This window comes from Triturus cristatus, chromosome 6, assembly GCF_964204655.1.
Source record: "Triturus cristatus chromosome 6, aTriCri1.1, whole genome shotgun sequence".
Taxonomy (NCBI): domain Eukaryota; kingdom Metazoa; phylum Chordata; class Amphibia; order Caudata; family Salamandridae; genus Triturus; species Triturus cristatus.
Genome location: NC_140589.1, coordinates 1616696557 through 1616712019, shown reverse-complemented (window position 1 = coordinate 1616712019; position 15463 = coordinate 1616696557). Strand labels below are relative to the sequence as shown.

Genomic DNA, 15463 nt, shown 5'->3' with positions numbered 1-15463 from the left:
ACACTTGTTTTGGCTGCATCTCCTATCCCTCCAAGTTTCTTCTGTGGTTGCAGCAGTGAGAGACAAGCCCTCCTTCTGTTACCATACTGACTGATTATCTGTTGCATTGTACTGTGTGCTCATGAGTGCTGTTGAAACAATGCCAGAGGGGTTTATCTTTGGCTAGTGGTTTCTTTGAGCTTTCCCAAGATTGGATATAGCCAGGTATCTACGGTGATCAGATGTCCCTAATTAGCCCGGACGTTCCTGATTTTTGGGCGCATGTCCCGGTGTCCTGGCAGTTTGCTCCAAACTGAATTCATGTTTTTTTTTTAGATGGAGTCAGGTGAGCAAGAGCTCCACCCTTTGAGTGTTGTTCCTGGATCTGACCCTCTGTTGTGATGATGCTTATTACAGGTTGCTCGAAACGCAGGCATCTCTTTACTGAAAATAACTGCTTGAGTCTGACAACTTCCTTCGGAGAGAAGGGGTAGTAGATGAGCTTGACATGTAACATGCCACACAGAATGCGTTTCCATGCCTTAGTTTTGTGGCAAATGCCATTTTAAAAACCATTGCAAAAACTTCCATTTGTGATCTGCCAATCAGGCACGCCAATCAAAACAAGAACTAGGAGTCCGTACAGAGCATTTCAGGTCAGCTGGCACTACCATATCACCCATTGCCAAGGTTCACAACCCTAACCCTGTCTCGACTTAGTTATTGTCATTCTTTTATGCTGTATAGGGAAATGTAATAAGGATCAGAATATTTGCATTTAATGTCCCCTGTGATTACCATAAAAATGACTGTCTAATGTCGTGCAATGGGTATCGCTTTTAGTATAAAAGGCGCTTTATGTAACATTGTCTCTAGCTTTTGTGTTAGTGTATACTTAGATGAAGACAGCTATAATTACAATCCTACTTCTGTGTCTGTTGAATATCCTGGTTTTTGGCTTTGAAAATCTGGTCACCCTTCAGGTATCCCTCCCGTGCTGTATGTATGTTCTCTGTAATGGTGTCCCCATGTAGTAGTATTCCAAGTAGTCACATTCAGCCACTTATCCTGTTTCTAAACATTGCGACAAACTGATATTACTATTGCCCAATTGAATGGTACTCGATTTTACCGATCTCGGGTGGATTGAAGGCAGAGATGGCCTTGCTGGGATTCAGACTTGTGACCTGCAGGCTACACAGATGACAGCAAGGAGCGTTTAACTATAAGGGTCTGTTGATAGCTGTTGTAATTAAAATATACCCTCTTGGTAAGCAGAAGGCAGGTGGAGGCTCATTTAGAATAACAGGATGTAGGTTTACATAGTACAGTGCCCCACCCAGAGCAGCATCCTCTCTGCTCATCCCACTCTCTCTAACCGCCAAGCAACCTCTAGTCATTCACCTGCATTCCATGACATCACACACTGCTGAGCAGAGCAGGGCATAATGGAGTTGTGCACAGAATGCACCACAAGCATAGCAGATTATAACACATCTCCTTCCCTTAGAAAATAATACAATGCAAAGAAGAAACCTAAGATAGGAAATGAAAAAAATACATACTCTTGCGGGACCAGGGAACTGAAACACTCACCCCCTACTGCATACTCTTGCGGGACCAGGGAACTGAAACACTCACCCCCTACTGCATACTCTTGCGGGACCAGGGAACTGAAACACTCACCCCCTACTGCATACTCTTGCAGGACCAGGGAACTAAAACACTCACCCCCTACTGCATACTCTTGCAGGACCAGGGAACTAAAACACTCACCCCCTACTGCATACTCTTGCAGGACCAGGGAACTAAAACACTCACCCCCTACTGCATACTCTTGCAGGACCAGGGAACTAAAACACTCACCCCCTACTGCATACTCTTGCAGGACCAGGGAACTAAAACACTCACCCCCTACTGCATACTCTTGCAGGACCAGGGAACTAAAACACTCACCCCCTACTGCATACTCTTGCAGGACCAGGGAACTAAACCACTCACCCCCTACTGCATACTCTTGCAGGACCAGGGAACTAAAACACTCACCCCCTACCTCATATTCTTGCAGGACCAGGGAACTAAAACACTCACCCCCTACCTCATATTCTTGCAGGACCAGGGAACTAAAACACTCACCCTCTACGTCATATTCTTGCAGGACCAGGGAACTAAAACACTCACCCCCTACTGCATACTCTTGCAGGACCAGGGAACTAAAACACTCACCCCCTACTGCATACTCTTTCAGGACCAGGGAACTAAAACACTCACCCCCTACCTCATGTTCTTGCAGGACCAGGGAACTAAAACACTCACCCCCTACCTCATATTCTTGCAGGACCAGGGAACTAAAACACTCACCCCCTACGTCATATTCTTGCAGGACCAGGGAACTAAAACACTCACCCCCTACTGCATACTCTTGCAGGACCAGGGAACTAAAACACTCACCCCCTACATCATATTCTTACAGGACCAGGGACCCAGAACACTCACTCCTATTGCATACTCTTTCAGGACCAAGAAACTAAATGACACTTTACATCAATCATACACATGCAAAACACAGACACCCTCTACTGCACACACTAGCAGGACCAGGGACCGGAAACATGGACCACAACTCCTCATAAGACTCCGGCATACTCTTATAGGTATAGAGACGCAAACAAGGAGCCCTAACTCCTCACAAGACTCTTGCATACAACACCCATTAAAGGCATTTTTTTTAATTTGAACATGTCATTGAAAAATATACTCTGGCAGAAAATTCAGAGTGGCATTAAAACATATTCTCTGGCAGCACCCAAAGTGCTCCACTCCGGTGTGAGACATCTCAGCCGAACTTACACACAGTCCACTGAGTGTAGATCCAATACTTAGAGGCACATTACAGTTCTATAAATGTTCCGGAAACAATTTTGAGACTTCAATGCAGTTAACAGTTAAACTTGTCTTGATACTGTTGTTGTGCCCTCATTTTGATCCTACAGAGCAGTTTTTGGCCTCTCATTATAATGTTGCACACACTTTGACGTGTTTCCAAGATAATTATGCTGACGCTGATCATGAAGCTGATTCCCGCATTGACTTTCAGTCGGTATGCGGTCTAGTCTTTTGCTCCGACATCACTCTAACGTGTTCCCTCATCACAATTAGGCCATTCCCAGGCAACTCTGATCACATCCTCATTGGTTGAGCACTGGCCATGCTCAGGATTGTTTTCCTTCGCGCCTAGGAGCCCGTGCTTGGGATCAAAGTCACACAGATCACACAGACGGTGGACCGTGCTGCAAGAATTAGCATTAACACATGCCACACACCACATTTGCACCAGCCGCCACTTTTCCAAGTGATCACGCCTCCACTGTGACAGCACTCCACCAGGAGCAGCATCCTCTCTGCTCAGCCCACTCTCTAACTGCCAAGCAAACTCCAGTCACTCACCAACACTCCATGAAATCACACACTGCTGAACAGAGCAGCAAACAAAGGAGGTGTGCACAGAAGGCATCACAAGCATAGCAGATTATAACACAATCTTTACCAAAGTTAACAACAGCGACACATCATACAGCCTTGTATACCATTTTAGGTTTACATTCCACTGAACTCTTGGGCGGGATACAGCAGCATTCACTTCTAAATTGCCATAAAACATTAAATTCAAGGCCTATCAAAAGTGATGTTTTTTCTGCAGGCCAATATGTGTCTTGCTCGCAGCGTCTTTCCATATGTGACCAACTGTAGGCATGCTATATTTTAGAAACAATACAGAATATGATGCAGCAGAAATGACATTATCTCATTCTAAAAGTGTAATCAATACATTCTACTAGAAGTACTTTACTCGATTTGCATAATGCATTAGTCCACCTGCTTGCATTGAGTTTACTTCCGATGTGGCAGTGGTGACGGGAGTTCTGAGCTTTACAAAGCATCCTCTGCTTCAGCTGAATCATGGCTTAAGGTTGCATCCTGGGTCCCGGCACAAATAGAGCTGTCACAACATATTATCGCTATATGCTATGACCTTTGTTCTGTAGCGGTAGTAATTCCTAGAGTAAACTGGGCAGCCACACATGCTGCCGCGGCTTCTGCGGTCTTTCTGATACGTGCTCTCTGTTCTGTTCCACAGACAGGTAAGGGACTGCTCACATGTCTCTGTGGGACGTGCTTGCAGGAATCTGCTTTAAGCTCTTTAGTGTGCAGACTTTTAGTTACAGTGTGCACCTGCACTTCTTGGTGTTGGCTGCTGGGTGTGGGTGTGGTTCTGAGTTTAGCAGGACACAATTTGGAGTCCCATGGTGAGGTGTTATTGTCAAAGATCTCTATTTCTGTCTTGTCAGTGTTGAGCTTGAGACAGCTGACTTTTATCTAGCTTGCGACTTCGGTCATGCAAGTGGAGAACTTGATTCTTGTGTTGGGGGTCTTATCTGAGAGGGAGAGGATGAGTTGCGTGTCGTTGGTGTAGGAGAGGATGTTGATGCTGTTTGCACGGATGACATTAGCCAGAGGGATTATGTATGTGTTGAAGAGGGTGGGGCTAAGCCATGAACCTTGAGGCACTCCTCAGATGAGGTTTTGAGGGAGTAAGGTACCAGGGTGTCAGCTTGTGTTCTATCTGTTAAGAAGGAGCAGAGATCAAGTCTGTGGATTCCAATCTCGTGCAGGTGCTAGATTAGGATGGGGGATGAGGCCATGTCAAACGCTGCGGATAGGTCCAGGAGAATGAGGGTTGCAGTACAAAGAGAAAAAACTGTACAGAGTACGGTAAAAAGTTAACAACAAGATATCTAAAATGTGATAGCTGTGAACTTATACACTGCAGTGCTGCCTCCTGCCTGCTGCAAGGGTTAATTAAGCATACATTTTTATACTGTCCATAAACACACATGCCAAATCAAAAGACCTGTAAATAGAATAATATTAACTTGTTATACATCCATGTTGTTAGAGCTGGTTAGACTGCCTATTTTAGAGACAAAGTGGCATATATCCTGAATGTGCACTTAGTTTCTTGTGATTTGATTTTATCATTTTCTCCTTTGTTTCGCATTTTGGACGGGACTGGATATTGGCTTGCCTCCTCCTCTAATGCTGCACACAGCTGAGCATTCCTTCCAAAAGCCCAATCATGTGATATATGTCCCAGCATCACACAAACAAAATTCCATTCTGATAACAAAGGGGCCGGGGCATTATAGAATCCTCATGACCATGTCCTCCCAATCACATAGCCTTGTGCACACATCCAAATCCTAAGACTGGTTTAAGAACAGTGTGACTCGGGATGAGTTAAAGGTTAATGTTGATGACAGCAAGAAAGCAGATATAAGGACTTTTGTAGGGTCCATTCCCATATAAATCTGGATGGTTTTTAATTTAAGTGAGCTCTAGGACAGAGCCGAGGGTCGCTCCAATAGACCAATCACATCTGAGGTCCCAAAGTCTAATCATCATGATTAATGCCCCCTTTTGGGATACTTTATAAAATCTGTAGAGCAGGCCCAAACGACATCAAAAAAAAGTTCAGGCTGCAGTTGAATCATATTGAATTAAGCAGATGCTTAACACTGGGGTCTTTTTAATAAGATTTAACATCATGTTTGTGTCACAAAAGTGACACAAAACACTGCAAAATCTTTTTTTTTACCAATTTACTTTGCAGTGTGCTGAAAAACACTAGAAAAGAACTCTGTTTTGCATTACTTAGCACCAACGGGTGTACCATGGGTGGTGCATGGGTGTTTCCATACAACCACTCAAGGTGTCTGACGCTTAACCCTATTTACTTAAAAAAGTAGACACGGTTTATCGGGAGAAAAGAGCGCTCATTTCAATAGGCGCTATGAAGGAGAAATGCTTTCATTTTTACTTCCTTTTCCGGCTTTGTATGTGCGCTGCACTGTACAGCACACGTACAAAGTGGGAAAAGGCTTACATTTAAGTCTGAGCATAGTATTTTGTACTGGAAGGGAAATCCTTCTAGTACAAAACATATGCTAGACTCACACAGACAACCTTGCACTATGGAGCAAAGGCGTGTGTGTGGTGCAAGGCAGCTAATTTCAACACCGGCGCTAGGGAGAGGGGAGGAGAGTGCCATATTTCTGTAAATATGGCACTCCCCTGCTCTCTTCTTCTTGCGATACACAGCACAGATTTTTTGCCTGCTGCATCAGATTTTAGTAAACATGCCCCTAGGTCTTTAAGATGATGTGCACATTTATGGACATTAAACCAATGTGTGATGCATCAGAAAATTCGGAGCTGGGGACAAAGTGCAATTTGAGGGGTTACTATGGCTAACAGATTAGAAGAAAGGGATCAGTCCGCAGGTGCCTAAATGATTTTGATTAGGTGATAAAACAACATTAAACATACTAATCAGTGTAGCTACCTAACGGGCAAGATGGCAGAGGCAAATCTACTGCACAAAGCTCTTGAACTGCAAACTTGTAGATAAGACACATAGAAGGCATAGGCTGTTCCCGTACACTGAACATCTGCCCGTGATGAATAATACACAGACTGTATTAATACTGCATAGACAACACCAACCAAAACTCTTAAAACAATATGTTAAACTGAAGTATTAGAAATTAAATGCCAGTTTTCGCTATGCACTTAAAATATATCTTTCCGCTCATCGCATAGAAATCTTTTCCAGACACTATGTAGGAGGGTGATGGGAGTTTCACAAGAGCGAATAACCTAGATGCATAATCACTATCCCGGTGCTACACAGCACATGCAGAAGCTACTACATTATATAATGCAGATGGAAAGCACCATTGCTTCTACTTCAGATCGTGTAACCATTTCCAAAATACAAAATGACATCTCTCCTACCCCAGGTTTGAAGGACGATTTGTGGCAAGACTACTTTTATTTCTCATGCTGTGTTTTAATTTATGGTGGCCTAAAGGTACGAACTGCTGACTTTGGACCTGGGGAACCAGGTTTGAGTTCAAGCCTTACCTCAATACCTATTGATTCTGAGAACATTGCTTAATCTCCCTGAAGGTATATCCATATGTGTAATGGAATCTGATTCTTGTGCAAAGTGCTTCAATGTCTCTGGACCATGTTTGCTTCAACAGAGAGTCTGGCCAGGGCACTGATTTTCGGAAATGTTAATGGTATTATTGTTCATAATCAGTTTTACCCTCTCATTTTTCGCTACTGCTGTATTTGCCTAGCCAATTGATATGAAAATGTTCTGCCAAGGGCTAACATTATGCATGACATCTGGAAACAGCCATGAGGGTCACTGACCAAAATATGGTGATATATTCCCATTAACATGCATTGCAGTGATTTTTAGAGGAAGAAAGAAAAATTAAAATGGTATTTTTTTCTTTTCAAATGAGGAGCTCTCCCTAAGGAGTAATGCTGACATGTATATACCCAATATAGGTTGTCTGGCTACTACACCGAAGGAATGGAACATATGGTTTATCTATGCCCCGCAATGCTTACTGTTAGACAATTTTTACTGCGAGAAGAATGGATTAGGCTCGGAATTCGATCATGCCGCCAAGCCATAATAGCAGCCTTAAACCCGGACAATACGAAGTTGAATATCGGGTTAACAAAATTTGTCACCAAGGCGTTAGAACTGTTGGAAGTCATCGGAGATGCTAACCACTCCCCACTAAACAGTGCAGCACTCCGCCCTAACCTGGTCTTCGAGTCGAACGTTAACTGTCGTGAAGCTCTGCAGAGTTCCAAGTAAAATGTTAATTTTGTAACTTTCTGTAATTTTACCTAGTGTTTCTTTTGAGAATACGCTGCAAGTGTTTTTATATTGTAAGGTTTTTAATTAACCAACAATAAAGTTCTTACTGCTCAGACATGTACTTGACAGGAGCATCATATTAATGACGTGTCTTGCTTGGACCCAAAAGGATTAACAGTCACTTTTTCTAAGCACACATAAATTCAACTCTGGCAACGACAAGCATCATTTTTAGAAGTAAAAATAAAATACCATAAAATACACACTGCATACTGGATACACTGTCCCAAAACACACGCCGCCTCCTGTTTCTCTGTATCTTACACTCAGACCTCCTCTCATGTCTCATCAGCACCACACTGCCCTTCACCCCGGTTTGCTGGCTGGGAAACAAAACATACCAACTATACGACCTATGGCAAAAAAGTTAATGTAGGTGGCACTGTGAAAAGAGTGAGGTGGTGCACGGTCAGAATGAGTCAGGAAGTCCATAACCAGGAGGACAGGAGGCAGATGACCCTTGCTCCGAATAGATCTGAGCTGCAAAGAGATCAGTACACAAACCAGGCATGTGACCATCAATTTCGGAAGTATAGAGAGAGGAAACCGTGCTGGTATTTTGCTAGTGCATCCAACATGAACACATTCAAAGATAAGCTGCACTGTTTCTGCAGGACTTCTGCACCAATTCAAAGTGACCTCAGTTCAACAAAATGCCAGGGGTATGTGAACTGCCCTTTCACGTTATCTCATGGTCGACTTATTTCTTAGTCCCTCGTGTTCTTATGTGCTATTGAGAGTAGGTGGCAGCCATAGAACAGACATGGCAGAAACTAAGCAGCGCTCTTAGCACACGGTTTACTGCCTGTTCCTGTCTCTTCTACTGATTGCTATCCGTGATCTGAAATGTCACATAGACAGAGGGTAACTGTTGCTATCACCAGCTGCTGCAAACCATGACATTAGTAGCCATTACCTTAGAGTGCTATATGCATAATGGGACACTAGCCTCATGGGTTCAGTGCATGGTGCGATGGTCATGTGACATTGTAGAGCTGGTACCAAGATTCAACAGCCAACTAACTGTACAGCTAGGCAGAATAAAGTGAAAGGCCTTCTCTACTCACATATAAAAAGGAAACATAAGGATTAAAAATATAAGATAGTATTGGTTTCCTTGTATGGTGGAAAGACTTTTCATTTTCAGTGAAAGCATTTGCACATCCACCCTGCCTGACCTCCATGACATTCAACAGTAACATCCTTCTACCCAAACTAGACTACCTTAAACCTTTACTTCAACCTTATAATATTTGTCAACACAGAATTCAGAGAAAGTTACCATTATTATGCCATAGGGCTTTGGCAGAGATGCCAAGAGGCTCCAGTTCAAGCCCCCGTAGAGGGCACCCAGCACATCACCACCAATGTTCTGCAGGCCTCACCTAACAGTTTTTGCATCATGGCACTCCGATTACTCACTCGTAGGGCTGTGCAACTTCTGTCCTTGCTTCAGTTCTATAACTCTAAGATTAACAGCCGATGACACTGAGGACCAAGTGGATTTCATAGAGCTCACCTCCCACATGCTCTATGCTGTAGTCCAACCTCATCCTGCAGCCTAGTGAACAGGACACCTTGTGGTGGAAGATATAAAGTGTTCCAAATACAGAGAACACATTTAAGAGGTGGAAGGAAGCAGATATTGATAAGAAGGTGTTCTAGTTGTTTTAGTGAGAATGCTGAGTGGCCTCCCACCTCCCCACCTGTGAGAAATTTCACATTCCATTATCAGCGAATTATATTTACTTCCTCCCCTTTATAATGCATAAACAGTGGCCGATTTTAGCCGATCAGTCCACATGTTGGGCATGACATCAACAAAAGCAAACCACTGTCACAGATAAACCAAGACAGTGACTTAAACTTCACCATGTTCACTTGACCAAAGAAAACTTTAAGCTCCGAAAAGAAGTCTAGAACTACCACACTAAGAACATATTCAGTGTAGCTACAACCAAACAATGCAATGAATATACCACTATGACATACTTCACAGAGACGAGATGGAAGGCCCACTGCTAGAATCCAGGCTTGAAGTTACAAGACACTAAACAAACAGTAGAGTACTTCTGATATATGGGGAAGTGCGGTACTGATAGAATTGATCTCCTTATGTGTTTTTTTTACTTACTTTCTAGCTCTTGTTGTGTGCTCAGAGACTAGCCCTCCATGTGTGCTTTATTGATGTGCTATCTCTTCTCCTGTGCTGACAGACTAGCCCTCCTTACTAGCTCTATTGGTGTGCTGGCTCTTCTCCTGTGCTGTACTGACAGACTAGCCCTCCTTGTGTACTTTATGGATGTGCTAACTCTTCTCCTGTACTGTACTGACAGACTATCCCTCCTTCCTCACTCTATTGATGTGCTAGCTTTTTTATGTGCTCTGCTGACAGACTAATCATCTTTTCCACTTTATTGATGTGCTAGCTCTTCTCATTTGCTCTGCCTACAGTCTAGCCCTTCTTATGTGCTTTACTTATGTTTTAGCTCTCCCCCTGTGCTTTGATGACAGACTAGCCTTCTGTATGCACTTTATTGATGTGCTAGCTCCTCTTGTACTGTGCTGACAGACTAGCCCTCCATTTGCACTTTATTGATGTGCTAGCTCATCTTGTGCTGTGTTGACAGACTAGCCCTCCATTTGCACTTTATTGATGTGCTTCCTCCTCTTGTACTGTGCTGACAGACTAGCCCTCCGTTTGCACTTTATTGATGTGCTATCTCCTCTTGTACTGTGCTAACAGACTAGCCCTCCGTTTGCACTTTATTGATGTGCTTGCTCCTCTTGTTCTGTGCTGGCAAACTAGCCCTCCGTTTGCACTTTATTGATATGCTAGCTCTTCTCCTGTGCTGTACTGACTAAAACGTATTGTGTACTGACACATGCTAGTCCTAGTTACATAATTTACTGACGCACTGGTCCTTATTGTGTACAGTACTGACACCCTGTTATTGGTTTCACACTACATTGTTATGCTAGCATTAGTTGTCCACTGTACTAACAGCCTAGCCTTCTTCTGAAATGCACCAATAGATGAGCCTTTCCTCTGTGTTAAAAGAGCAACCCTTCTCTTGTGATTCTTGTCCTTCTCAAGGCCTGTACTGGCAAAAACAACATAATGTGTTTTTGCAAAGTGCGGGTTCACTCGTGGGCCCCTTGGTGCTGAATAACAGATGTTTGTTGTTACCCAACTCAATGGTACTCATTTCATCTGAAAGGCTGAGTAGACCCACCGGGATATGAACCTGTGAACATGAGGTCAGACACTGGCCCCTACAGTGGACGAATTACTCTTCTAAGCCACCAGAACCAGCTAGCATCTCTCCTGTACAGAAGCCTAATCCTTCTTTTGTACCGAAAGACTGGTCATTCTCATCGTTCTACACTTTATTGTTATGTCCGTTCTTTATGGTGCTGCCACAGATAGATCATCTATTCTCATGTGCTTTACTGGTGGCGGAGCTCTCTCCTTGCGCTGCAGTACAGACGGACTGGTCTTTCTAAGCTGACAATCTAACCCTTCTCCTCTACAAGACTGACAGACGATCAGTGTAAGGCTAGCCTATAAGGCAATCTGCCAGCGCCAGAAGGGCTGGTCTGCTAGGTGAGTGAGGGGGGGCCATTTCTTCTGTTGATTTGCATAATATTACCACAAACACTGGCTGCAGCAAGCACAAGTGCACACTGTCTCCCATACCATGCAAAACACATATACAGCATTCTGTACAAGTTCAAAACTGTCTCCATTTGCAAATCTGAGCCAATTTGATTCAGCTATATGATTCACTAATAGGGACCACTTTTATTTCGGTGCCCAGGCCTATTTTCTGTGCCATTCCAACCCTGCAAACACCCCTTTTGCCATGAGCTCCTCGACACAAGCACTTGTCAGGGCTGTCAAGGATCACCTCTTTTGTCAGAATACATCATATGTACAGATCACACTTGCCGTCACATCATGAGGAGTTGGAATTGTGTGTTTTGTTTTGCAAAACACTTGTTGCAATCAGAGCTACCACCACTCAGTCAAGTATTATTTAGCACTCTTGAGAGGACCAGTCGTTTCTGCACACCGTAGAGACATGTAACTATGGAAGCGCTCTTTGTTATAGGACATAGATAGGAAATGGAATGTGGCAGAGTATTCAGGGTAAGTGGTCCTTTCATCCCCAGTCAGTGTAGAGGGGCACACGGTTAGTCCAGTGGAATAAAATGAGAGTAAGCGAGGGGAACGCACTATGTAGAGTGGGGAGGCTCGCTATATTACAGGATACCTCTTCTTTCTCCCTCTTTCGTTCCCAGTCCAACCTCTATGTCAACGCGTGATTTCCAACAGGGTTTGGTGCCACCTCTATGTATTTTATATTTGACCGAAAAAGTATTTCATAACATTAATCGAAATCCAATAGGAGATCCTGAATTGTGAAATAACAAACCCTCTACATTTTATATATTCTGTCAAATGCCTAAATATTTAAGGATTGCAGTTGCTGAGATTTCTGTTCTATTTCCATAATTTAAAAACATGTGTTTGGCGATCCTGCAGTACAGCACTAGCGCCCTAAAAACACAATGACGTATTCTTGGCGCCGCGCACATTACTTGAATGCATTTCACTGAGAGCCAGCCTCTTTTTCCCCCTCATGTCGTCGATGGTACTGTCACACACTGCAAACTGCCCCCCTCTGTTGCTTTCGCGCTCCCTCCTCTTGCAGCCACACATGTATATGATATATACCCTAAGTGGAAGCGGATGTTTTCTTGCAAAACAGAGCCAAGAAGCAGTTTAACGGTATGGCAATCATATAGCGCCTACTAGTTACTACCCCTCACGAGGTGCTGATGCATCTTACAGGAAAAATACTCATAACTGGACACATGAGGGTATATCAAATTATATAACTTAATATACCGCCGCACACTTGCCCGCGCCAATGCTTCTTACCCCGTATGTTCTCTTTGTAGCCCTTGGTGAGGAACTGCATGGCCTTGGCCGCCCGGCTGGGGGTCATAAGCAGCCCTTCTCGTGCCGGGTCCTCGCCCAAGCCCCGGAGGATGGTGGTGTAGGCGTCTTGCATGGAGGACAGCTGCTCTTCAGGCTCCTTGGCCCCGTCCTTGGTGCACGTCGAGAAGTTGCACTGCTTTAGCGCCTTCTTTACCTCGGCCACGGGACCGTTGTTGGCGCTGTAGGCGCTCAGGCAGTTGCAGTTCATGTCCACGCTGGTGAGGTGGAAGCCGTTCATCTGCTCGACCGGGACTTGCTGCTCGCACTGCATGGTTGTCGGGTCGCGGGGGTTCGGAGAGCTTCTAGGCGCTGCGGGTACTCGGCGGTTTCTGCTGCTGGTAGCGGGCTGCTGAGCGCGCTTGGATGAGGGTTGCGCTCCGTTGCTTCTGCTGCTGGCTGTGGGTAACCTCGGTTGGCACTACAACGGCACTAGACTTCTTTGTGGGCACTATGATGCTGGTTGCACAGAGGCACTGTCTTCAACAGGATGCTTACTGCTGCCAGCACGTAATGCCCGTAGTATGGTGAGTTTGTCAGAGGGAGAGTGCAAAGGTTATAGGGTCTGTCTCGCTCTACACCCGTATGTCCGTCCTTAAAGAGAGCCTCGGACGATCCTTGGACAGCTCCCTTCGTGGCACTGCAGGGCTTCTCCCCCAGCCTGGCAGTATTTATCCTTCTCCCCTCCAAGCAGAGCGAATGCCGAGCGCTGCCCCGGGCTGCGCAGCGCCTGACGCGCAGCGTCAATAGGAGACTGACTGGGACGCCGATAAGTGAGTTAATCACGCCGTGCCCACGGGCTGTCCGTGTGCCCGCCAGGGGGCAGACTGGCCAATGAGGCAATCGGGAATTTCCAGAAGGGATGGTTTAACAGGTCAGCGAGGAGTTTGAGGGACTGTGTCATGGTCTATTGGGCGTTTGAGGGACTGTTTTATGGTATTTTGGGCTGTTGATCTCACCCAGAGGCGCAACTAGTGCCAATTTTTTTTTTTTTTGGGGGGGGGGGGGGGGGGGAAATCCGGGGGCGGGGGGGGGGGGGGGGGGGGGAAATTCTTCCAGCAATAGGCAGGGTGATGTATGGGCTCTAGGGTGGGGTGAAAAGACAACAAAGCCCCATTAACAAGTAAATAAATGACCTGTGAAGTACTCGGGTGCGGCTGTATGGGTGCCCGGGAAGCTGTCTCAGCCCGGGCTGCCGCACACGAAGGGGGGGGGGAGAGAGCTGAAGCCCTTAGCCCAATGGGCGTTGCGCGTCTGATCTTGATATTACCACAAATATTGACGGCAGACTCCACTACCTTGCGAAACACCTATGCAGGATGCCAGGGGCGCGGGTTCAGTACAACTAACTTCTGTGTATGAAGTAAACTACAGCATTGTCGACGTTCAACGGGCCCCTCCGTTTTTATTATGTTTTATTTCTTGGGGCACTCCTCGTAACATTACGGGCGGTCTGTGTCCTCGTTTTCCTGAGCACCTTTCTCGTTTCGGAGAGGCTCACCTGAGCAAAGAGGGAGGAACGCTTTCATGTGATGCAGTGCAGGATTGAAAAGCATCCCTCAGCAGAAGACACTCATGTTCAGATCGACGATACTGTGTGCAAACGTTGCATTTAATGCCCCTTCCTGCCTCACAGTGTTTTTTTAATACGGTGAGACATCATTTTATGTGAACTCTCCAGGTTTTTAAAATCTGGTCTCCCTACCTGGTTTAGACCCTAAAATGCTTGTACGTTTCACTCTTGTAACAGGTAAACTTCTTGATTTTACAATATCTTCCCTAGACGTTCCAAATATTCCTGCTCAGTCATGGGTCTGTCCGAAATCCTAATAGTTGCCTCCAAACTGAATATGTGTCCAGGCTTTGAAAAGGAGCCAGTTTAGCTCACCACATCCTCAAATCCAAAAAAGAGGATGTCCCCCAAACGCAGAGCTTGGACTACAATATTGCCTCCATCGAGGGGCTTAGAATGACTTAATTGACAATGCTCACCAATTTAGAAAAGACATGGAATTAAGGGACATAAAGTGGAAGTTTGCATTTAAGATTATGTATATGGTATATACCTCTCCTTCTGTGTGTTCAGTCGACTGTCTCTGAAAACCAGGGAAAGTAAAACATTTGTTGGGACAGATTATGAGAAATCAAGACTGTCCAAGCAAATCCAGGGCGCCAGAGACTGCATTATGAAGAGGGGTGGGCGGAGTGTTAAGAGTTGCACTACTCAGAGTTCTGCGGAGTTGCATTAAAACTCAGTGGGATCCCGCAGAGTTCTGCTCCGGCCTACAATGCAGCAGATTGGGCCAAAAATCAACATTGTTTAGATTGGTTGTCCAATTAACAACTGGCAAGCATATTCCGAATCAGTCAGCACCAAAAATGTACGCACTGCCAATAAAGGTGCTTTCCATAAGATTCAAAAGGATCTCCATGCTTTCTCTTGTCTGACAAAAAACTTTATTCCATAAATTAGCAGGAGAGTCACAGAATGAACAAGCATTTGCAATGCAATAGGTCTTGCATTTGTTAAGGTTAGAGCTGTTGGCGTTGAAATGAACAATGTTTTTTACTTTTGTTTTTTTACTTGCAGTGGAGGTATCATATTTGCATAGCACTATTGCCAGTGGTATAAAAAAGCAAAAGTGAAAAACACAAATTTTCAACGCCAACATACA

At 44.8% G+C, this 15463-nt stretch overlaps 1 protein-coding gene across 1 annotated transcript in view; it reads right to left on the bottom strand.

Moving 5' to 3' along the window:
• LOC146821720 (GTP cyclohydrolase 1-like) overlaps positions 1–13203 on the bottom strand; it is a 42247-nt gene extending 29044 nt beyond the window's left edge. Inside the window, exon 1 of the mRNA XM_085612756.1 lies at positions 12732–13203. Within this exon, the coding sequence (XP_085468882.1) occupies positions 12732–13062 (331 nt within the window). The 5' untranslated portion in view covers positions 13063–13203. The remainder of the gene's footprint in view (positions 1–12731) is intronic.
• Between the last annotated feature and the right edge of the window lie 2260 nt (positions 13204–15463).